We start from the raw sequence: 25753 nt of genomic DNA, 5'->3' as shown, positions 1-25753 counted from the left end.
CACTTACAAGGAAGACCAATTAATATAACTATTATTCAAATTTATGCACCAACCACTAAGGCCAAAGATGAAGAAATTGAAGATTTTTACCAACTTCTGCAGTCTGAAATTGATCATACATGCCATCAGAAAGCGTTGATGATCACTGGTGATTGAAATGCAAAAGTTGAAAACCAACAAGAAGGATTGGTAGTTGGAAAATATGGCCTTGATGATAGCAATGATATCAGAGATCGCATGATAGAATTTTGCAATACCAATGACTTTTTCATTGCAAACACCTTTTTTCACCAACATAAATGGCAACTATACATGTGGACCTCACAGATGGAATATGCAGGTATCAAATCGACTACATCTGTGGAAAGAGACAATGGAAAAGCTCAATATCATCCATCAGAACAAGACCAGGGGGTGAATGTGGACCAGACCATCAATTGCTCATATACAAGTTCAATTTGAAACTGAAGAAAATTAGAACAAGTCCACAAGAGCCAAAGTACAACCTTGAGTACATGCCACATGAATTTAGAGACCATCTCAAGAATAGATTTGATGCATTGAACACTGATGACTGAAGACCAGGCAAGTTATAGAAAGACATCAAGGACATCATCCATGAAGAAAGCAAGAGGTCGTTAAAAAGACAAGAAAGAAAAAACCAAAATGGCTGTCAGAAGAGACTCTGAAACTTGCTCTTGAACGTCAAGTAGCTAAAGCAAAAGGAGAAAGTGATGAAGTAAAAGAACTGAACAGGTTTCAAAGGGCAACTCAAGAAGACAAAGTATTATAATGACATGTACAAAGAGCTGGAGATAGAAAACCAAAAGGGAAGAACACTCTCAGCATTTCTGGAAGAACTGAAGAAAAAAATTCAAGCCTTGAGTTGCAATAGTGAAGGAGTTTGTGGGGAAAATATTAAACAACACAGGAAGCATCAAAAGAAGATGAAAGGGATACACAGAGTCACTATACCAAAAAGAATGGGTCGACATTCAACCATTTCAGGAGGTACCATTTGATTAGGAACTGATGGTACTGAAGGAAGAAGTCTAAGCTGCACTGCAAGCTCTGGGAATTCACGAAATATCAATTAAGATGTTTCAGCAAACAGATGCAGTGCTGGAAGTTCTCACTCGTCTATGCCAAGAAATTTGGAAGACAGCTACTTGGCCAACCAACTGGAAGAGATCCATACTTACACCTATCCCCAAGAAAGGTGATCCAACCAAATGTGGAAATTATAGATTAATATCATTAATATCACACTCTAGTAAAATTTTGCTGAAGATCATTCAAAAGCGGCTGCAGCAGTATATTGACAGGGAACTTCCAGAAATTCAGGCTGGATTCAGAAGAGGATGTCAAACCAGGGATATCATTGCTGATGTCAGATGGATCCTGGCTGAAAGCCGAGAATACCAAAAAGATGTTTACCTGGGTTTTATTGACTATGCAAAGCCATTCAACTGTGTGGACTGTACAAATTATGGATAACATTCCAAAGAATGGGAATTCAGAACACTTAATTGTGCTCATGAGGAACGTGTACATAGATCAAGAGGCAGCTGTTCAGACAGAAAAAGGGCACTGGTTTCTGGGTTTACACGGTTTAAAGTCAGGAAAGGTGTGTGTCAGTGTTGTATACTTTCATCATACCTATTTGGTCTGTATGCTGAGCAAATAATCCAAGAAGATGGACTATATGAGAAGCAGGGCATCAGGATTGGAGGAAGACTCATTAACAACCTTGTTATGCAGATGACACAACCTTGCTTGCTGAAAGAGAAGACTTGAAGCACTTATTGATGAAGATCAAAGACCACAGACTTCGGTATGGATTAAACTTGAACATAAAGAAAACAAAAAATCCTCACAACTGGTCCAATAAGCAACAAAAATGGAGAGGAGATTGAAGTTCTCAAGGATTTCATTTTACTAGGGTCCACAATCAACAGCCATGGAAGCAGCAGTCAAGAAATCAAAAGACTCATTGCATTGGACAAATTGGCTGCTAAAAACCTCTTTAAAATGTTGAAAAGCAAGGATGCCACCTTGAGGACCAAGGTGCACCTGCCCCAGCCATGGTGTTTTCAATCACCTCATATGCATGTGAAAGCTGGACAATGAATAAGGAAGACCGAAGAAGAATCGAAGCCTTTGAATTGTGGTGTTCGAGAAGAGTATTGAATATACCGTGGGCTGCCAAAAGAATGAACAAATCTGTCTTGGAGGAAGTATAACAAGAATGCTTCTTAAAAGCAAGGATGGTGAGACTGCGTCTCACATACTTTGGACATGTTGTCAGGAGGGATCAGACCCTGGAGAAGGACATCATGCTTGGTAAAGTAGAGGGTCAGGGAAAATGAGGAAGACCCTCAACAAGATGGATTGACACGGTGGCTGCAAAAATAGGTTCAAGCATAGCAACAATTGTAGGGATGGCGCAGGACCAGGCAGTGTTTCGTTCTGTTCTGCATAGGGTCACTATGAGTTGGAACCAACTGGACAGCACCTAACAACAACAAAGTTCTCTCTACCCACCAGACTCCAGTCACAACAGTCTTCTTTCTGCCCCTTGCATCCACCAAGTTTATTTTTTATTCCAAGCCTTTACACTTACTTCTTTTGCTAAGTTTCTCTTCTCTCAGACCTTCGTACGTTTCGCCTTTTCACCATTTAGGTCCAGCTCAAATGCAACCCTTTCAGAGAAGTTCTTTTTCAGATAGCCCAATCTAAAGAATATTTGTCTGCCCCAGTATTTTCTATAATATTACCTTTTATTTCCTTCACAACACATCACAATCTAAAATTCTTATTTATGTGTTACTGCCTATCTTTATCCACTAAATGTAGCATTGTTGAAGTAGATATCTATACCTGACTGTGCCCAGAACATATTGTTGGCATTTTTTGTGACTCGTGATGATTCCATGCACAAAAGAACAAAACGTTGCCCAGTCCTGCACCATTTTCATGATCATCGGTATCCTTAAGTCCATTGTTGTGGCCACTGTGTATTTTGAGTGCCTTCCAACCTAGGGGACTCATCTTGAAGCACTACATTGCACAATATTCTGTTGTGAGCCACAGAGCCTTCACTGACTAATTTTTGGAAGTAGATGGCTAAGCCTTTCTTCCTAGTTTGTCTTAGTGGGCTTCGCTGAAAACTGTCCACTAGGGGTGACTTCTGCTGGTATTTGAAATACTGGTGGCATAGCTTCCAGCATCATAACAACATGCAAGCTACCACTGTATGACAAACTGGTGGCTGGAATATATTAAGTACTCAATAAACCTATGTTGAATGAATAACTGTGACATTCCTGAAGATTAGGTGGAGATAGAAAAACACCATCTTAACACACCTGGTTAAGGATTGGCATGCCATTGTTATGCATGTCATTTGAGTCATGCTTTATAATATAGGAAGAATAAAAGGGCAATACCACAAACTACTGAAGAAATGAGTTTTCTTCTTAGTTTTAGCTGCTTTTTTTATTTTAAGTGATTACAAAAGGTAAATTATTTGTAGAGATTACAAAGTGAGCTCTTTATACTACTGCATATTCACTGTAAGGAAAGTTACTGCAATAAATGCCTCACATAATTTTTGCTGCAAGAGAAGAAAAACAAAATGCTAAAGAAGGACATTAAGAAAATAATATATAAATAATTTCAAGAGTAAACTCTATGATGGTAAACTTAGGTGAGGGTTACAATTTATCAGAGACACTGAAGAGTCACTTTAAGCAAGTAATCTCTCCTCTCTTGTCTTCAGTTTCTTTATCTAGGAATCGAGACACTTGGTCTAACTGAACCTCTGATATCTCTTCTCCACCCCAAGATTCCATTGTTTTATGAGGTGCACAATCTCCCATATAAATAGTAAATTATTGCACATATTTGTCTCACATATTTCAGCTTAAAAATATGCAAATCTAATTTTTAGAACCAAAATAATTTATTAGGTAGATCTAGCATATATGTTCTCATCCTAGCAGAAATAGATTTTTTTTTAATTCTGAAAAACAAATTAAGATCAATTCTAAATATAATGGCGAGATACATCAGAACTGGCCTATTAATAAAAAATAATATTGTAGCCTAATTTTCTTTTGTTTGGTTTTCTTCTTGCCTCCTATATTTTAGATAGAATATTGGTAAAGACCTTTATACATTGATATATAAAAAATGATTGGTTTTCTAAGGACAAAAAGAATAAAATCTTGAAGCAACAGATAATTTCGTCAACAACAACGAAATTTCCTTCAGATTCCAGTCTCAGAGGCAATCCAATTATGAAAAGAAGTCATTCACGTATATACCCCTGGTTTATTCTTTTTGCCGCATCCTTTGCTCCAGCTTACTATTCCAACAAGCTGCCAGATATCTCTAGAGTCAGGGTAAGCTAGTGGTCTACCAGAATAATGCTAGAATAAGAACTGTCCATAGAAGAATCCTGATCAGAAGTGGGAAAACGCAGAACTGAATTTCAAATTCTCACGGACTGTAGACTTCCTGAAGCCATGAAGTTTGGATGAACCCCTGAAACCATTGCCCTGGCATAATCTTTAAGCCTTAAACCAAAAATACTCCCTGAAGTCTCCTTAAAGCTAAACAATAGTTTAACTTGACCAGCAAAAAATGTCTGCCTTGAGCATTATGCTCTTTTAAGAATGATCTCCATGGGATCAAATTGACAACAGCAACTCAAAGGATTACAAAGGAACCTTGGGGGACAATGGATTTGTGTTAATGGGAGAGGAATAACTCAGAGAAGGAGGATGAGAATGGTTACACAATTCAAATGGAGTAATCAGTATCACTAAATGGTACATGTAGAAACTGTTGAACTGGTTTGTTTTGTGTGTATTCTCAACAATAACAAAATAAAATTACATTAAAAAAAAGAACAGAAAAATGTTTTTTATCATGTCAAAGAATTTCCCTTTGCCTCACCTCTGGAGTTATCACTATTCCCTGGTCTCCAGAGCTGCCAGATGTTGGATTGTTCAGACCAGAAGTTGATTTCATAATGAATTTAGCCTTGAATATGCAGGAGGTTATTAAGCCGTTGTGTACGTTGCACTGAGCTTATGTTTTCATGAAGAAGTCTTGAGGAACGGGTGACATGAGCACATGGTAAATCCCCTGCTGCAACTCAGAATAAAGAGGGAGCAGCACTTTAAATGTGCAGGTTACCATAAAACAAGGCCATATTTATTTTATAAACTCCCTAAGTATTATTCTTTGTATGGGTTCCTAGACGGAAAACTCCATGAGGTCAGGGAACGTGTTCACCACTGCACCCCCAGCATCTAGGCTCCTGCCTAGAACATAAACGGCTTAATAAATATTTAAGTAGATTGAAATATGAAGCTGCTATGTGGAAATCAATAACACGAAAAATATTTTCTGTTGATAGAAATCTCCATTTATCTAAGTACTTTTGGAGAAAATGAGAAAATAACGTATCTAAACATACCTGACAGGAATCGGTTTCTCCTAACATAAATCCAGCACATAGCATTATATCAGTCACCCTGCCAGAAAGTATATATGGAGCATTGCAATTTTTATTGACAATAAGCTTCACAAGGGCTTGTTGAAGTATCATTGGAAGGGGACTTACAGGCAATAAAAGATTTTTTTTTTAATAATTATTATTGTGCTTTAAGTGCTTTAAGTGAAAGTTTACAAATCAAGTCAGTCTCTCACATAAAACCTTATATACACCTTGCTTACATACTCCCAGTTATTATCCCCCTAATGAGACAGCCTGCTCTCTCCCACCACTCTCTCTTTTCGTGTCCATTTCGCCAGCTTCTAACCCCCTCTACCCTCTCATCTCCCCTCCAGGCAGGAGATGCCAACATAGTCTCAAGTGTCCACCTGATCCAAGAAGCTCACTCCTCACCAGCACCCCTCTCTAACCCATTGTCCAGTCCAATCCATGTCCAAAGAGTTGGCTTCAGGAATGGTTCCTGTCCTGGGCCAAGAGAAGGTCTGGGGGCCATGACCACTGGGGTCCTTCCAGTCTCAGTCAGACCATTGAGTCTGGTCTTTTTATGAGAATTTGGGGTCTGAATCCCACTGCTTTCCTGCTCCTTCAGGAGTTCTCTGTTGTGTTCCCTGTCAGGGCAGTCATCCATCGGTTGTAGCCTGGTCTCAGGATGATGTAATCTCTGGTTCATGTGGCTCTTTCTGTCTCTTGGGCTCGTGATTACCTTGTGTCCTTGGTGTTCTTCATTCTCCTTTGATCCAGGTGGGTTGAGACCAATTGATGCATCTTAGATGGCTGCTTGCTAGCCTTTCAGGCCCCAGACGCCACTCTTCAAAGTGGGATGCAGAATGTTTTCTTAGTAGATTTTATTATGCCAATCGCCTTAGATGTCCCCTGAAACCATGGTCCCCAGACCCCTACCCCTGCTACACTGGCCTTCGAAGCATTCAGTTTATTCAGGAAACTTCTTTGCTTTTGGTTTAGTCCAATTGTCCTGACGTCCCCTGTATTGTGTGTTGTCTTTCCCTTCACCTAAAGTAGTTCTTATCTACCAACTAATTAGTGAATACCTCTTTCCCACCGTTCCACCCTCCCTCCTCTCGTAACCACAAAAGAATGTTTTCTTCTCAGTTTAAACTATTTCTCAAGTTCTTATAATAGTGGTCTTATATAATATTTGCCCTTTTGCAACTGACTAATTTCACTCAGCATAATGCCTTCCAGGTTCCTCCATGTTATGAAATGTTTCACAGATTCCTCACTGTTCTTATCGATGCGTAGTATTCCATTGTGTGAATATACCATAATTTATTTATCCATTCATCCGTTGATGGGCACCTTGGTTGCTTCCACCTTTTTGCTATTGTAAACAGTGCTGCAATAAATGAGGGTGTGCATATATCTATTCGTGTAAAGGCTTTAATTTCTCTTGGATATATTCCGAGAAGTGGGATTGCTGGATTGTATTGTAGTTCTATTTCTAGCTTTTTAAGGAAGCACCAAATTGATTTCCAAAGTGGTTGTACCATTGGACATTCCCACCAGCAGTGTAGAAGTGTTCCAATCTCTCCACAGCCTCTCCAACATTTATTATTTTGTGTTTTTTGGATTAAAAATCTCATTGTAGTTTTGACCTGTATTTCTCTAATGGCTAATGATGGTGAACATTTCCCCATGTATCTGCTAGCTACCTGAATGTCTTCTTTAGTGAAGTATCTATTCATATCTTTTGCCCATTTTTTAATAGGGTTATTTGTCTTTTTGTAGTTGAGTTTTTGCAGTATCATGTAGATTTTAGAGATCAGATACTGATTGGAAATGTCGCAGCTAAAAACTTCTTCCCGGTCTTTAGGTAGTCTTTTTACTCTTTTGGTGAAGTCTTTGGATGAGCATAGGTGTTTGATTTTTAGGAGCTCCCAGTTATCTAGTTTTTCTTCTGCATTCTTAATAATGTTTTCTGTACTGTTTATGCCATGTATTAGGGCTCCTAACGTTGTCCCTATTTTTTCTTCCATGATCTTTATCATTTTAGATTTTATATTTAAGTCTTTGATCCATTTTGAGTTCGTTTTTGTGCATGCAGTGAGATATCGGTCTTGTTTCATCTTTTTGCAGATGGATATCCAGTTATGCCAGCACCATTTGATAAAAAGACTGTCTTTTCCCCCATTTAACTGTTTTGGGGTCTTTGTCAAATATCAACTGCTCATATGTGGATGGATTTATGTCTGGATTCTCAATTCTGTTCCATTGGTCCATGTATCTGTTGTTGTACCAGGACCAGGCTGTTTTGACTACTCTGGCGGTATAATAGGTTCTAAAATCAGGTAAAGTAAGGCCTCCCACTTTGTTCTTCTTTTTCAGTAATGCCTTATTTATCCAGGGCTTCTTTCCCTTCCATATGAAGTTGGTGATTTGTTTCTCCATCTCATTAAAGAATGTCCTTGGGATTTGGATCAGAATTGCATTAAATGTATAGATTCCCTTGGTAGAATAGACATTTTTATAATGTTAAGTCTTTCTATCCATGAGCAAGGTATGTTTTTCCACTTATTTAAGTCTCTTTTAGTTTCTTACAGAAGTATGCTGTAGTTTTCTTTGTATAAGTCTTTTACATCTCTGGTAAGATTTATTCCTAAGTATTTTATCTTCTTGGGGGCTACTGTAAATGGCATCGATTTGATGATTTCCTCTTCGATGTTCTTTTTGTTGGTGTAGAGGAATCCAACTGATTTTTGTATGTTTATCTTGTATCCCGATACTCTGCTGAACTCTTCTATTAGTTTCAATAGTTTTCTGGAGGATTCCTTAAGGTTTTCTGTGTATAAGATCATGTCATCTGCAAATACACATACTAATAAAAGATATTTTTTATGAGGATCTTTTCCTCGTCTGTCAGGACAAACAACATTTATGAAAATAAAGCAGTTTCTTTTGTCACAAAAAGAGTGGCCAGACCCAAGCAAGAATAGTGTCTTTCATATGTTTTTTGTGCTGGTTGCCTCACACATAATTCCAGTTTTCCAACCTCCATTCCCACAGATATTTTAGAAACTGAAGACAATGCCATGTTTTTGGTCCTGTCACTTGACACTAGTGGTTTTATTTTCAGTATACTTATTGGTTAATTAGTTGCATGAGGGAGTGATTCACTGATTGTTTAAATAATTATTCCCATGAAGCTATTACATTTTTACAGAAAAACTTACCATTCATATAAAGCATTTCCCATCGTGTAACGACAATACTTTCATTTTCTTTGAGCTTCATTTTGGCTTCAGGGAGGCAAATTCTACCAACGTACTTTGTGAAAACAAATTCTTCCACAAGCTGCATGAGAGCAATATCATTGTGAAGCTCAGGATTGCTGTAATTTTCATGAAAAATTATGTTTTGGACTTTCTGTGTCACATATCGTTTATTTACCATACTTCCAAAGTTAACAGTCCAGTGTTCTGAATTATTTTTCCTAGAGGATGCAATTTAATTAGAATACTCTGTGTTCTTAGTTAGTCATTTCATAACTTTAGGGCATGAGGTTCTCAAACAACATCGTACTGTAAAGCACTTAAACTCTTAATTAAAAAAACATACGTGACATGGGGATGTTATAAATTTTGCAGTCACATAAAAATAGTGCTAAGGACAATTAGAATTGTCAGCCCTCTGTAGAGCTTCCCAATTAGAGTCACTGAGGCCTTTGCACCTTGGCTTCTACTTAGATTTCTGTCCACTTTTTATCAATTTAGCACCTCCCATCTTGTTTAACTACTGTCACCTCTCCCTCAAAATGTCAGGTGCTGACTTTTTGTTGTTGTTATTGTTTTAGATTTTAAGACCTTCATTTAACTGTGCCTCTCTTTAATCAGTCTCCCATTCTAAAGGCTTCGGTATCTCCCCACCCTGAACATCAGTGCTACTTAAACTTTATTTCCTTAGAATCAACTCAGGCTCCCCCTCCAGAGGTTTATTTAAAAGGTCTAGCATGAGGCAGAAAGATCTACACCGTTAACAAGAACTCCCTCAGGTGGTCCGTAGTTCGTGTTTTACTCTTTGAGCGTCACCGACTTCTATCTTGTCTTTTAGAGTTGTCCACCATCTTAATATTTTCTAACTATTTTCTACTGTATCTTCTTACAAATTCTACTCTACTTCAAATTGTTCTTTTTGTTTACCATTCACAGAATATAATTTATGTTGTTCCATCTCCACATATTTGAATGAATATTTTTCTTTCCCTTGCTCTACTCTATCAAGCAATCTTATATCTTTAGAGTCCAGATCAAATCTTACCTCTTCACACCTTGATTGAATATGCACTCTTGCTTCCTCAAATTTCCCTAGCACTTAACTATCTGTGTCATATATATGACATTTACTACACTATGCTGTCTTATCATTTTAATTTACGACATTGAAATTTCTTCTGCTAGATCGTAAACTCATGGAAGGCCAGGTAAATTAGAACCTAATTATTGAAACCAAACATACTTGAGTTCACATTTAATTTCTGTCACTTAAGATCTGTGTGATACTGGCCAAGTTACTTCTCTTTCTGAGCCCCAGTTTCCCCCACCTTTAAATATGGCAAATTATACCTTAGATACAGAATTATTGTTATAATTACATGAAGTGATGTAAATAAAGCACTTAATATCAGTCCAAGGTAGCTATTTGGAAAATGTAATTGCTTCCATTCATTTTCCCCTTTGTTCCCAAATTTAAATACCTTCACTGGCCTTCAATTATGCAGGTAATTGTAAATTTCATATGGTTAGGGGGAACCTTCTCACATTTAGGTTTAACAACCCCACCCAGTAACCCAGTGCTGTCGACAACCCAGACCACTCAAAACAGACCAGCACCAAGACTCCTACACGTTAGTTAGACTTCCAAACTTAACTTTGCAAAGCAGTGAGCTGCAGATAATAGCCACTTGCTGCTGACCAGAGAGGCTACACAGTGTTTTTTACCTTTCCATTGCAGGCTGGCCTGCCATGGCCATGCCCCTGCCAAGCTTTTTTTCCATTCACAATTCAGTTTTCTGCTCTGATACTGTTGGTCAGTTGTCTTCCACAACCTGAGGAAAGGATTTATTGACATCACAGCAAGTATCTTTGATAATGCTTTTTAAGCAACATATCTTAAAATATTATTTCTTCTTGTTATTAGCCATCGAGTCTATTCTGACTCATGGTAACCACATGTGTTGCAGAGTAGAGCTGCTCCATAGGGTTTTCAAGGCTGTAATCTTAATGGAAGCAGATTGCTAGGATTGTCGTCCAAGGTACCGTGGAGTGGGCTCAAACTGTAAACCTTTAGGTTAATAATTGAGCACAAACCATTTGCACCACTTAGAAACCTTATAAAACATTGCTTGAAACCCTTCAATGATTGTCCTGTACCTCCTAAGTGATGCTGTTTCCTTTCTGGGATGTACTCTTACAATGGTATTCCATTTCATCTTGGTTCTAGAGATGCCTACTTACACTTCTTTCCAGTCTCAAGTATTTTTCATCTATTGCCTTTTATTGTATCTATTTGTCTATAACTCTCATCTCCCCAAGTAGATTGCAGAATTCCTGAAGGTGGAGGCTGCTTCATTAATGTTTACATCTAGTATAGTATATGCAGTACTGTCTGTAAGGCACCACATATGGAAAATAGATGTTCGTTGAATAAAGGAATGCACGGATTGTGGCATTTTGTGGGCAACATGATATTCTAAAAAGATTTACCTAAAAAGTACAGTGTTGTAGGACGCAGACCCCAAATTCTTGTAAAAAGACCAGACTCAATGGTCTGACTGAAACTAGGAGGACCCCGGTGGTCATGGCCCCCAGACCTTCTGTTGCCCCAGGACAGGAACCATTCCCGAAGCCAACTCTTCAGACAGGGATTGGACTGGACAATGGGTTAGAGAGGGATGCTGGTGAGGAGTGAGCTTCTGGGATCAGGTGGACACTTGAGACTATGTTGACATCTCCTGCTTAGAGGGGAGATGAGAAGGTAGAGGGGGTTAGAGGGGGTTAGAAGCTGGCAAAATGGACACGAAAAGAGAGAGTGGAGGGAGGAAGCAGGCTGTCTAATTAGGGGGAGAGCAATTGGGAGTAATAGCAAGGTGTATATAAGTTTTTATGTGAGAGACTGACTTGATTTGTAAACTTTCACTTAAAACACAATAAAATTTTTTTTAAAAAAGTGCAGTGTTGTTTTTACCTTGCAAGATGTGTTTGATATAGCTTAGTTTTTTTTTATTTTCCTCTTATTCTAACTTGTCCCTTTTTCCTTTAAGCCTTTCCTTATTAATGTTAAAATTCATAGGCCACTGTTTTTCAAAAGAAATTCCAGTTAGATATCTGATATACCCAGTAATTTTCGTAAAAGTACCATGGATGATTTCTTCAAGATCTTTTTTAAGAAAGTGATAGAGAAATGCTGGTGAATGTGTTAAATTCATAATAAAATGTGTTAAATTATGAAAAAATTCATAATTCTTAACCTACAGTTGTTGGCAAACTTTTCAGCATTAGCTTTGCTGATTGCTGAAATAAAAAATTAAAACATAAAATTGATAAATTATCAACCAAGCAATTGACTTCAAACTAAGGGCATAAATGCTTAGTTTCCCAACCAATTACATTCAACATTCGACTATTAACACAAGTTCATGTATTGAGGCCCTCTCGTTCTACTTCTCTTCTTTTGGCCATCTTTCCACATCTCTACCAAGAAGTACAGGGAAAATAAAAAGGAAGTAAAAGAGCAAAGCTCTCAGTATTATGATATTTGTAGTAAAATACTCAGTGAGGTAAGAAGTGAACACTCTGACTATAAGTGGGGTTGGACATTATCTTTGGATTTCTTTCCCTACAGTAATTCCCATTACTCTGGAATATTCAGAACTATCTATATTTTAGGAAAAATAATCAAAATTCAAATTATTTTTCGCTGGACCCATTCTGCTTTTTAGAGCAGTTTTCTTACTAAGAATGAATTGCAAAATTTTGAGAATTTAACTTAAATTTAAATCTTTTTTCTATTGATAGGAGAGAGAGAAGTGGAAGAGGAAAGAAATGAAGGAAGGAGCCCTAGGAAATGCTGACTACACTCTCTGAGTGATAGATGGACAATAACCTATGCATTCCCCTTTCCAAAGAGCTACCCACAAAGAAATATTGTTCCCTTGAGGAGCTCTACTGAAAACTCACTTCTTTTTTTGGCAAAAATATATACACAGCAAAACATAGACTCATTCAACATTTTCCAGATGCAAAATTCTGTGATATTGGTTACATTCTTCATGTTGTGTCATTATTGTCAATGTCTCTACACAAATTATTTCAACCTCATTAACTTAGACTCACTGCCTTCTAAACTTCTCATCCATAATTTGTAGTTACTATTAATAATTTGATTTTATATAGATAATTCCTTAAAAAAGTGCCATGCTCAAGGTAATCATTTTTTACCAGTTGAGCTAAACTGTTATTTGATTTAAAGATGACTTCAGTGTATAGTTTCAGTTCAAGGTTTAAAGATTATCTCAGGGCAATAGATTCAGGGGCTTTTCCAGTCTCAATGGGTCCAATAAGTCTTGATTCCATATGAATTTGAAATTCTATTCCACATGTTTGCCTTTTGATCAATATCCATCTACTGAGTCCTTGATCAAAATGAAAAAATTCACTCCTTGTGAGTGACCTATTGGTGATAGGTTCTGTATTCTGAGACAAAGGAGCTGTAACTGGCACCTGTCAGCAGTTCTAGCCTTCAGCAGCCTAGGATCAATTGATGGGCTGGAAGAACCACAAAACTGGGCTGAGAACCACATGATTATCACCTACCAAGCACTTTAATAATAAAAATAAGGGTTTTAACACTTTTGTGAGATCTTCTAGATCTCTACAAACTTCACTTCCTTGTATGGGGCAAAATCCTATCATTTTCTTTTCTTGCTCTTACAGAATTATTCCAGACATTGTCTTTTTCTTAAAAGCAGTATTACTTCCATTCTTCCATAAGAATCAATGAAGGAGGCGGAGCCAAGATGGTGGAATAGACAGACGCTTCCATCAAGCACTCTTCACAAAAAAGATCAAAAAAAACAAGTGAAATGAGTATATTTGTGACAAGCTGGGAGCCCTGAACATCAAAGGCAAGCTTAGGCAACAAACTGAGGGGCAGGGAAGGAAGAGACTGTTCAGAAGCAGAGAGAAGTTACCGGACCTGAATCACGGGGAGCCCTCAGGCATCATTCCCAGAGCGGCAGTGGCGGTGGGCTAGTACTAGCGTAGGGCCACAGTTTCCTCAGGAAGAAACAGCCAGCCACACAGACCACTCACATCTCCAGAACCTGAGGAGAACAGCGTGCTCTCGGCCAAAGCTAAGTACTTGGGTATATTTTACCATGCGTCCCCCCACCACCCCCAAACCAGCTTCAGCAGCTGAATCCCTAGGCCTGAAATAGACCCTGGTGAGCAACAGGAGCTGTCCTCCCAGCCTTGGGGAAGGAAAAAATTTCCAACTGGAGGGAAAAGATAATTTGCTAGCTCCATTAAGTGGGGGAGCTCAGGACAGAAGTGGCTCCTGTCCAGGCATAAACTGTCTGTGGACCTTGAGCACCCTTCCCTTCTGCATGGACCTATGTGGGCCTATTTTGGGAAAATAGGCCCTTGTTGGCAAACTCCAACCATTTCCGCAGTGTGGTGGAGAGGTGGGTGTTTGATGTTTGACATTGCTTTGCCTGTTAAACAAGGTCCTCACCTACCCACAACAGGGACCTAAGGACTGGTGGCTCCACTTGGGTCACCCAGCCGCCCACGACAGGGGTCCAGGGATAAATGGTACTCCCAGTCCTTACAACAAAAACTTTGGGTGCCCATGGTCCCTATGCAGAGCCCACCCAGCAGCACGCTCTAGGGAACAGAGATGTGTTTTCCTCAGAGACACTTGGGGGTCAGTTCTCAGCTCCCTGGCTTCTTCAGAGTGTGATCCCCGCTGCAATCAGATACAAGTATATATGCCAATCACCCCTGCCCCTCTAACACTGTACAACAGAGCCTGTACCACACACTTGATGATGAGCTATCTGGAAACCTGAGCTGAATTCATACAAGAAAATTGAATGGACTCCTAGACTGATATACCTGATAACAGCTCTAGTTAGCTGGGGACAGGACACCACAGCTCCAAAGGCAAAAATAATCAAGCTAGCTCACTCAAGCAACCCATAGGGGTATACCAAAACAAAACAAAGCAAGCAGCTATGACACAGTAAGCAAGCATAAACTAATACAATAACTTATAGATGGCTCAGAGACAACAGTCAATATCAAGTCACATAAAGAAACAGGCCATGATCACCTCAACAGGCTCTCAAAACAGAGAATCCAGGGATCTTTTAGATGAAAGTGCATTCCTGGAATTACCACATGCAGTATACAGAAGTTTAATATACAGAACCCTTCAAGACATCAGGAAGGAAAAGAAGCAATACGCAGAACAAGCCAGAGAACACACAGATAAAGCAACTGAAGAAATCAGAAAGATTATTCAGAAATGTAATGAAAAGTTTAATAAGCTGGAAAAATTCATAGACAGACAGCAATCAGAAATTCAGAAGATTAACAATAAAATTACAGAATTAGATAACAATAGAAAGTCAGAGGAGCAGAATTGAGCAAGTAGAAGCTAGAATTTCTGAACTCGAAGATAAATCACTTGGCACTAATATATTTGAAGAAAAATCAGATAAAAGAATTTAAAAAAATGAAGAAACCTTAAGAATCATGTGGGACTCTATCAAGAGAAATAACCTACGAATGATTGGAGTACCAGAACAGGGAGGGATAACAGAAAATACAGAAGAAATTGTTGAGGATTTGTTGGCAGAAAACTTCCCTGATATTGTGAAAGATGAGAAGATATCTATCCAAGATGCCCATCAAACTCCATATAAGGTAGATCTGAAAAGAAAGCCACCAAGACTTATTATAATCAAGCTCTCCAAAACCAAAGATAAAGAGACAATTATTAGAGCAGCGAGGGATAAAAGAAAAGTCACCTACAAGGGAGAGCCGATAAGAATAAGCTCGGACTACTCAGCAAAAACCGTGCAGGCAAGAAAGCAATGGGAAGACATATTTAAAAGATTGAGGGGAAAAAAAAAATTGTCTGCCAAGAATCATATACCAATCAAAACTGTCTCTTAAATATGAAGGTGAAATTAAGATGTTTCCAGATAAACACAAGTTGAGGGAATTCATATAAATCAAACCAAAACTACAAGAAATACTAAAAGAAGTTCTTTGGTTAGAAAATCAATAATATCAGGTATTGACCCAAGACTAGAACACTGGGTAGAGCAAGCAGAAGTCAACCCAGGCAGGGAAATCCAAAAAAAAAAAAAGCAAGATTAAAAAAAAAAAAAAGCTCATCACAGGGTAATGGTGATATTATATAAAAGAAGACAACATTAAAATAATAAAGAGGGACTAAGAAATATAATCATACACCTTGCATATGGAGAGGAAGATACGGCGATACAAAGAAATAAAAATTAGTTATAAATTTAGATAAATAGGGGTAAATAATAAGGTAACCACAAAGGAGACAAACTATCCTATTCATCAAAATAAAATTACAAGGGAAAAATACAGACTCAGCAGAAACAAAATCAACAACAACAAATATGGGGAAAGGACAATACACAAAGAAAATCTACTGAGCACATAAAATCAAGTGGGAAAAAGAAGCTGTCAACTCACAAAAAAAGGCATCAAAATGATAGCACTAAATTCATACCTATCCATAATTACCCTGAATGTAACTGAACTAAATGCACCAATAAAGAGACAGAGAGTGGCAGAATGGATTAAAAAACAAGATCCGTCTATATGCTGCCTACAAGAGACACACCTTAGACTTAGAGACACAAACAAAATCAATCCCAAAGGATGGAAAAAAATATATCAAGCAAACAGCAATCAAAAAAGAGCAGGAGTAGCAATATTAATTTCTGACAAAATAGACTTTAAAGTTAAATCCATCAGAAAGGATAAAGAAGGACACTACATACTGATTAAAGGGACAATACACCAAGAAGATATAACCGTATTAAATATTTATGCACCCAATGACAGGGCTGCAAGATACATAAAACAAACTCTGTCAGCATTGAAAAGTGAGATAGACAGCTCCACAATAATAGTAGGGGACTTTAGCACACCACATTTGGTGAAGGACAGGACATCCAGAAAGAAGCTCAATAAAGACATGGAAGATCTAAATGCCACAATCAACCAACTTGACCTTGTAGACATATACAGAACACTCCACCCAACAGCAACCAACTAGACTTTCTTTTGTAGTGCACATGGAACATTCTCTAGAATAGACCACATATTAGGTCATAAAGCAAGCCTTAGCAGAATCCAAAACATTGAAATATTACAAAGCATCTTCTCTGGCCATAAGACCATAAAAGTGGAAATCAATAACAGAAAAAGCAGGGAAAAGACATCAAACACTTGGAAACTGAACAATACCCTGCTCAGAAAAGACTGGATTATAGAAGACATTAAGGATGGAATAAGGAAATTCAGAGAATCCAATGAGAATGAAAACACTTCCTATCAGAACCTTTGGGACACAGCAAAAGCGGTGCTCAGAGGCCAATTTATATCAATAAATGCACACATCCAAAAAGAAGAAAGGGCCAAAATCAAAGAACTATCCCTACATCTTGAACAAATAAAAAGACAGCAACAAAAGAAACCCTCAGGCACCAGAAGAAAACAAATAATAAAAATTAGAGGTGAACTAAATGAAATAGAAAACAGAAAACAATTGAAAGAATTAACAAGACCAAAAGCTGTTTTTTTTAAAAAAACTTAACAAAATTGATAAACCATTGGCCAAACTGACAAAAGAAAAACAAGAGAGGAAGCAAATAACCCGAATAAGAAATGAGATGGGCAATATTACAACAGACCCAAGTGAAATTAAAAGAATCATATCAGATTACTATGAAAAACTATACTCAAACAAATTTGAAAACCTAGAAGAAATGGATGAATTCCTAGAAACACACTACCTACCTAAACTAACACAAACAGAGGTGGAACAACTAAATAGACTCATAACATAAGAAGAGATTGAAAAGGTAGTCAAAAAACTCCCAACAAATAAAACCCTGGTCCTGACGGCTTCACTACAGAGTTCTACCAAACTTTCAGAGAAGAGTTAACACCACTACTACTAAAGGTATTTCAGAGCATAGAAAAGGATGGAATACTACCAAACTCATTCTATGAAGCCTCCATATTCCTGATACCAAAACGAGGTAAAGACACCACAAAAAAAGAAAATTACAGGCCTGTATCCCTCATGAATGTAGATGCAAAAATCCTCAACAAAATTCTAGCCAATAGAATTCAACAACATATCAAAAAAATAATTCACCATGACCAAGTGGGATTCATACCAGGTATACAGGGATGGTTCAACATTAGAAAAACAATTAATGTAATCCACCAGATAAATAAAACAAAAGACAAGAATCACATGATTTTATCAATTGATGCAGAAAAGGCATTTGACAAAGTTGAACACTCATTCATGATAAAAACTCTCAGCAAAATAGGAATAGAAGGAAAACTTCTCAACATAATAACAGGCATTTATACAAAGCCAGCAGCCAACATCACCCTAAATGGAGAGAGCCTGAAAACATTCCCATGGAGATCGGGAACCAGACAAGGATGGCCCTTATCACCACTCTTATTCAACATTGTGCTGGAAGTCCTAGCCAGGGCAATTAGGCTCGATAAAGAAATAAAGGACATCCAGACTGGCAAGGAAGAAGTAGAAGTATCTTTATTTGCAGAAGACATGATCTTATACACAGAAAACCGTAAGGAATCCTCCAGAAAACTACTGAAACTAATAGAAGATTTCAGCAGAGTATAGGGATAGAAGATAAACATACAGGAATCAGTTGGATTCCTCTACATCAACAAAAAGAACATCGAAGAGGAAATCACCAAACCAATGCCATTTACAGTAGCCCCCAGGAAGATAAATAAAATAATAAGATAAATAAAATTAAAAAAAAAGGAAGATACTTAGTGATAAATCTTACCAGAGATGTAAAAGGCTTATACAAAGAAAACTACAGTACACTTCCGCAAGAAACCGAAAGAGACTTACATAAGTGGAAGAACATACCTTGCTTGTGGATAGGAAGACTTAACATTACAAAAATGTCTATGCTGCCAAAAGCGATCTATACATTTAATGCAATTCTGATCCAAATCCCAAGGACATTCTTTAATGAGATGGAGAAACAAATCACAAACTTCTTATAGAAGGGGAAAGAGGCCCCGGATAAATAAGGCATTACTAAAAAAGAAGAACAAAGTGGGAGGCCTTACTTTACCTGATTTTAGGACCTACTATCTTTTTTTTTTTTTATACCGCCAGAGTAGTCAAAACAGCCTGGTCCTGGTACAACAACAGATACATGGACCAATGGAACAGAATTGAGAATCCAGACATAAATCCATCCACATATGAGCAGTTGATATTTGACAAAGACCCCAAAACAGTTAAATGGGGGAAAAGACAGCCTTTTTAACAAATGGTGCTGGCATAACTGGATATCCATCTGCAAAAAGATGAAACAAGACCGATATCTCACTGCATGCACAAAAACGAACTCAAAATGGATCAAAGACTTAAATATAAAATCTAAAACGATAAAGATCATGGAAGAAAAAATAGGGACAACATTAGGAGTGCTAAAAATACATGGCATAAACAGTAAAGAAAATATTACAAAGAATGTAGAAGAAAAACTAGATAACTGGGAGCTCCTAAAAATCAAACACTTATGCTCATCCAAAGACTTCACCAAAAGAGTAAAAGACTACCTACAGACTCAGAAAAAGTTTTTAGCTGTGACATTTCCGATCAGCGTTTGTTCTCTAAAATCTACATGATACTGCAAAAACTCAACTACAAAAAGACAAATAACCCAATTAAAAAATGGGCAAAAGATATGAATAGACACTTCACTGAAGAAGACATTCAGGTAGCTAACCAGATATATGAGGAAATGGTCACGATCATTAGCCATTAGAGAAATGCAAATCAAAACTACGACGAGATTTCATCTCACTCCAACAAGGCTGGCATTAATCCAAAAAACAAAATAATGTTGGAGAGGCCGTGGAGAGATTGGAACATTTCTACACTGCTGATGGGAATGTCCAATGGTACAACCACTTTGGAAATCAGTTTAGCGCTTCCTTAAAAAGCTAGAAATAGAACTACAATACAATCCAGCAATCCCACTTCTCGGAATATATCCTAGAGAAATAAGAGCCTTTACACCAACAGATATATGCACACCCATGTTTATTGCAGCACTGTTTCCAATAGCAAAAACATGGAGGCAACCAAGGTACCCATCAACGGATCAATGGATAAATAAATTACGGTATATTCACACAATGGAATACTATGCATCGATAAAGAACAGTGAGGAATCTGTGAAACATTTCATAACATGGAGGAATCTGGAAGGCGTTATGCTGAGTGAAATTAGTTGCAAAAGGACAAATATTGTATAAGACCACTATTATAAGAACTTGAGAAATACTTTAAACTGAGAAGAAACATTCTTTTGTGGTTACGAGTTGGGGGAGGGGGAGGGTGGGAGAGGGGTAGTCACTAATTAAAAAAAATTAGATAGTAGATAAGAACTACCTTAGGTGAAGGGAAAGACAGAACACAATACAGGGGATGTCAGGACAATTGGACTAAACCAAAAGCAGAGAAGTTTCCTGAATAAACTGAATGCTTCAAAGGCCAATGTAGCAGGGGTAGGGGTCTGGGGACCACGGTTTCAGGGGACATCTAAGGCAATTGGCATAATAAAATCTATTACGAAAACATTCTGCATCCCACTTTGAAGAGTGGTGTCTGGAGTCTTAAAAGCTAGCAAACAGCCATCTACGATGCGTCAATTGGTCTCAACCCACCTGGATCAAAGGAGAATGAAGAACACCAAGGACACAAGGTGATTATGAGCTCAAGAGACAGTAAAGGCCACATGAACCAGAGACTACATCATCCTGAGACCAGAAGAACTAGATGTTGCCTGGCTACAACCGATGACTGCCCTGACAGGGAACACAATAGAGAACCCCTGAGGGAGCAGGAGAGCAGTGGGATGCAGACCCCAAATTCTCATAAGATTAGACTTAATGGTCTGACTGAGACTGGAAGGACCCCAGTGGTCATGACCCCCAGACCTTCTGTTGGCCCAGGACAGGAACCATTCCTGAAGCCAACTCTTCAGACATGGATTGGACTGGACAATGTGTTGGAGAGGGATGCTGATGAGGAGTGAGCTTCTTGGTTTAGGTGGACACTTGAGACTATGTTGGCATCTCCTGCCTGGAGGGGGGATGAGAGGGTGAAGGGGGTTAGAAGCTGGCAAAAGGACACGAAAAGAGAGAGTGGTGGGAGAGAGCGGCTGTCTCATTAGGGAGACAGTAATTGGGAGTGTGTAGCCAGGTGTATATGGGTTTTTGTGTGAGAGGCTGACTTGATTTGTAAACTTTCACTTAAAGCACAATAAAAATTATGTAAAAAAAAAAAAAGAATGAAACCTCCCCATCTCTACCTTCACTATTACCCTTGCAATCTCCATACTCAATATCCAAGAAAACCCTACATCTGTTTCCTGTCATGAGAGCCCAACAAAAGCAGGGCATAGAGAGGAAAGATGCTTTAACTAGGACACTTCACCTCCTTTTCTGTATGTAGCAGCCAATCTCTCTAACTTCATCTGCATGCTGCGTTTAAGCCCCATTCCTATCAATCTTCAAAGATTCTATGATATTACCCCTTGCACTACCCAGTCACTGCTCAGAGTGCCAGAGTTTGGAAAACATACTTTTACTAAACAATTTCCTATTGTTTAGTAAAAGTTCATCAAAATGAACTCTTGATTCATTTTTTTGAGTACTTTTTTTAATAGCCCAAAAACTTAATAAATAGAAAATTATGGAAATAAGCAAAATACCCGTAAGTATAATGGCTTTAGGAACTGCATTCCAGGATGCCACATTGTCTTTCAGCTTTTGATGTAAGACAGCTTCAATTTTGGTCCTGATGTTATCCCTCTTTGCTGGAGGGAACTTATTATAAGCTGTAACTGGACATTCAAACGACTGATACAAGGACTAGAAAATCAAATATTCTAGTGAGCTGCTTCCTTATTCTGTACATGTTTTGTGAATGTACTGAATCCTCAACCTTACTTTCTCTCCCTATATATTACAGACCGTACATAGATATTGTTTATAAAGTACAAGAATCTCTAAAAATCTCCTAATTTTATTCAGAGGTGTTGTTCATGGAAGGAGAAATCAAAATTCTTCAAACGTAGATGAGAAAGTTATTATTGGTCAAAAAAAGATTGGTGTGAGTAAAAACCAGTGTCTCCTCTATCTTACTTTTGGAGAAGGAAATGAGTAAGAAGCTAAAGCAGGGAAACATTCAAGAGACAATTTCCAGCATGTATTCAGGAGCCAGAAATGAGGTTCTTCCTATGATTCTTGTACATGCTCAGTCTGCCCTCGATAAACATAATGAGAAAGCTCAGAAAGATAACTCTAAAGCATGAAGACAATCTCAGCTGTCTACATGGTCAGTATATTCTTTTCATGAATAAGAAAAACAGGTTAATTCATTTTGGAAGACTTCCAAACCAAACTGTATATTAATACATTACATTAACACATAATAAGTTTTTTTTTTTTAACTCATAACTCTATTTTCAAATGATTACGATGAATTGAAAGTACTTTGAAGGTTTCTGTTTTTCTGAAGGTAGGCAGGTTGGTTGCTTGATTGGACTTTTTTGTTCGTTTGTTCATTTGTTTTTTAGGGAATTCAGACCTCCCTAAAATAGATGCCAGCAATTACCAAATTATACATACTTTCTCTCTTTATCATTCACTTTATGCTCCATGGCAACCTTCTCCCCTCCTGCCACCCTATCATTCCCGGCCACTCTTCAAAGATAAATGTGGTCTTCAAAGATTCACTTTGCTTCACAACCATTGTAGGGATAGACTAAAGAGACCAAGAGAGAATTATTTTAGGGAAGATATGGCCAGATGAGGAAACCCTGGTGGCGTAGTGGTTAAGTGCTACAGCTGCTAACCAAAGGGTTGGCAGTTCGAATCTACCAGGTGCTCCTTGGAAACTCTATTGGGCAGTTCTACTCTGTCCTATAGGGTCACTATGAGTCAGAATCAACTCAACAGCACTGGGTTTGGTTTTTAGTTTTGGATGGCCAGATGAATATGGGAAGGAGGAGAGGTGGTAGTATATAGATGGCAAAACAATCAGGTTGGACTCCTTGTTTTCCACTGAGTAATAATTATCCTTTAATCATAGAAGCCAGTTAGGACTAGCCACCACTGTTAATGTTACAATTCTTCTGCACTTGCAGAGTAGATTACAGATTTCTACATAACAGTTCTTAATCTGAACAGAAGTTTGCTAAATAGAGTGATGCTTTCGTTTATGGAGAGCGTAACCTTCCTTCCTTCCTTTCTTTTTACCTTCTTTTATGTCTGTGCTTGTCTTTTTTGATGTTGTTATTTAAAACCCTTTCCATAAGGTCTTGAAGGAGTTTGAGCTGATAGAAATTTGATGACATGAGAGTCGATATATTCTTTGTATATACTAGAATTTTGAAATGCATCTGCCAAGAAATTAAAAAATTGAATCACTATGTCAAATTCAATCAAATTTGTAATGAAATTAATAAGAAAGGCTCTAACTTACCTGAGTCACCATATCTTTGCTCAAAGGGGTGCCCACTTGTGAAGCTGCATTTTCACACCTGGCATTGTATATAACTCCAAAAATATGAAAATTGCCTTGGTAATAGTAAATCTTTCCTGTGAAATAAAGAAATACTCAAAGAGTTTTGAAATAGGAAGTGGGCTCAAGTCCATTCATAGCTCTGCCTCAAAACTAAAACTCAACCCAGCTTTAGAAATAAAGAAGGAGGAACAAAAAGGGGTTTGGGAAATGAAGGGTAATGAATACCCACATATGCCATAAATGGCAACCACCCAGCATTCAAGCAGCCCTCCTGCTCATTCTCTTCACGTCAGTGTCCTGAAAAGTCCAGCATACTCTCAGAGTCCTTCTCAAAACAGTAATCCAGATAGCTGCTAAAAATCAACCTAAGTATGCAATACAGATGAAATCTAATTTTTGTGTGTAATCTAAACTTTTCTAGATTAGTGGTTAGCCCAGTTTACCTTTCTAAAAAAGTAATGCTGATATAGGAAACATTGTAAGCATCAAAGTGTTCAGCACTTAAGTCTCACCCTTTTCCCTCACAGTTGGTGATATAGCTTATCAAGTGGATCAAGGAGGCATCTGGTTTAAAAACTCATAAACTTCTGTACCAAGTAAATACAAAAGTATTCTACTGAAATAAAATAGTAAGTAAATAAGAAAACTTTCCATGCAAAAATTTCATATTGGTGTTGGTTCTTGTCAATTTTTAAAACTAAACAGAAAATCAGTTGTAAAAGTGAAATGGAAATATAGTTAATATTGACCAACTGCAAGGAAATGAATAAAGAGACCAATGAATGGTGGCTCTCATTATGCTTGGAGTGATGACAGTCTTGGAGTCCCACCATCCATACTGGCAAATATCTTCTCCCAGAAGATATGCTGGGTCTAGGAAGGGAAGAAAAGACTCAAATCAGGTGACAGTCTAAACCTAAATAACTCTTCTTCAACTCATATAAGATGACTTAATTTTTGTATTAGCTCCTTGCATTATTTTAAAGCCTAGAAGACTCAAATACCTTGAAGAGGATAGAATCTAAAGTTCATTCATTTAACAAGTCATATTTGAGCACCTACTACGTGCCAGATACTGCATTAGCTGCTGGAGGTATAGTAGTGAACATAATAGACATGGTTCTTGCTCTCATATTGCTGAGGAGAAATTGATTTTTTTTTTTAATCTAAAACAGGTTACCAAACATTGTATTGGTATGATTGTGTCTTTGTACTATGACCATATTATTTATGTTCCCCATGCATCTGTCAGTTTGTTGTACTGTGGGGGCTTGTGTATTGTTGTGAAGCCGCAAGCTATGCCACCAGTATTCATATACCAGCAGGGCCGCCCATGGCGGATAGGTTTCAACTGAGCTTCCAGACTAAGACTAGGAAAAAGGACCTGGCGGTCTACTTCTGAAAGAATTAGCCTATGAAAACCTCATGAATAGTAGCAGAACACTGTCTGATATAGTGTCGGACGATGAGCTCCTCAGGTTGGAAGGCACTCAAAAGAGCTGCCTCCTCAAAGCAGAGTCAACCTGAACAATATGAATGGAGTCAAGCTTTCAGGACCTTCATTTGCTGATGTGGCACGACTCAAAATGAGAAGATACAGCTGCAAACATTCATTAATAATCAGAACATGGAATGTATGATGTGTGAATCCAGGAAATTGGAAATTGTCAATAATGAAATGGAACTCGTAAGTGTGGATATCCTAGGCATTAGAGAGCTGAAATGGACTGGTATTAGTCATTTTGAATCAGACAATCATATGGTCTATTATGCTGGGAATGACAATTTGAAGAGGAATGGCATTGCATTCACGACCAAAAAGAATATTTCAAGATTTATCCTGAACTACAATGCTGTCAGTGATAGGATAATATCCATACACATACAAGGAATACCAGTTAATAGGACTATTATTTAAATTTATGCACTAACCACTAAGGCCAAAGATGAAGAAATTGTAGATTTTTACCAACATCCGCAGTCATAAATTGATCGAACATGCAATCAGGATGCACTGATAATTACTGGTGATTGGAATGCAAAAGCAGGAAACAGAGAAGAATCAGTAGTTGGAAAATATGGCCTTGTGATAGAAATGATGCTGGAGATCGCATGATTGAATTTTGTGAGATCAACAACTTCTTCATTACAAATACCATTTTTTACCAACATAAACGGCAACTATTCACGTGGACCTTGCCAGGTGGAATACACAGGAATCAAATTGACTACATCTGTGGAAAGAGACAACAGAAAAGCTCAATATCAGCAGTCAGAACAAAGCCAGGGGCCGACTGCAGATCAGACCATCAATTACACACATGCAAATTCAAG

The 25753-nt window shown here is 37.9% G+C and overlaps 1 protein-coding gene across 1 annotated transcript; it reads right to left on the bottom strand.

Moving 5' to 3' along the window:
• Positions 1-4271: 4271 nt before the first annotated feature.
• Positions 4272-24754, bottom strand: LOC126076733 (transmembrane protease serine 11B-like). The gene is given in 11 exon segments (XM_049885295.1): positions 4272-4433; positions 5489-5630; positions 8712-8975; positions 10410-10527; positions 10530-10586; positions 12013-12051; positions 21603-21728; positions 23199-23294; positions 23374-23493; positions 24169-24210; positions 24739-24754. Coding segments are annotated over 11 exon segments (1182 nt in total).
• Positions 24755-25753: the final 999 nt, after the last annotated feature.

Source organism: Elephas maximus, chromosome 5 (genome assembly GCF_024166365.1).
Source record: "Elephas maximus indicus isolate mEleMax1 chromosome 5, mEleMax1 primary haplotype, whole genome shotgun sequence".
Lineage (NCBI taxonomy): Eukaryota > Metazoa > Chordata > Mammalia > Proboscidea > Elephantidae > Elephas > Elephas maximus.
Note: the sequence above shows the minus strand (reverse complement) of the source record. Positions and strands in the feature narration are given on the sequence as shown.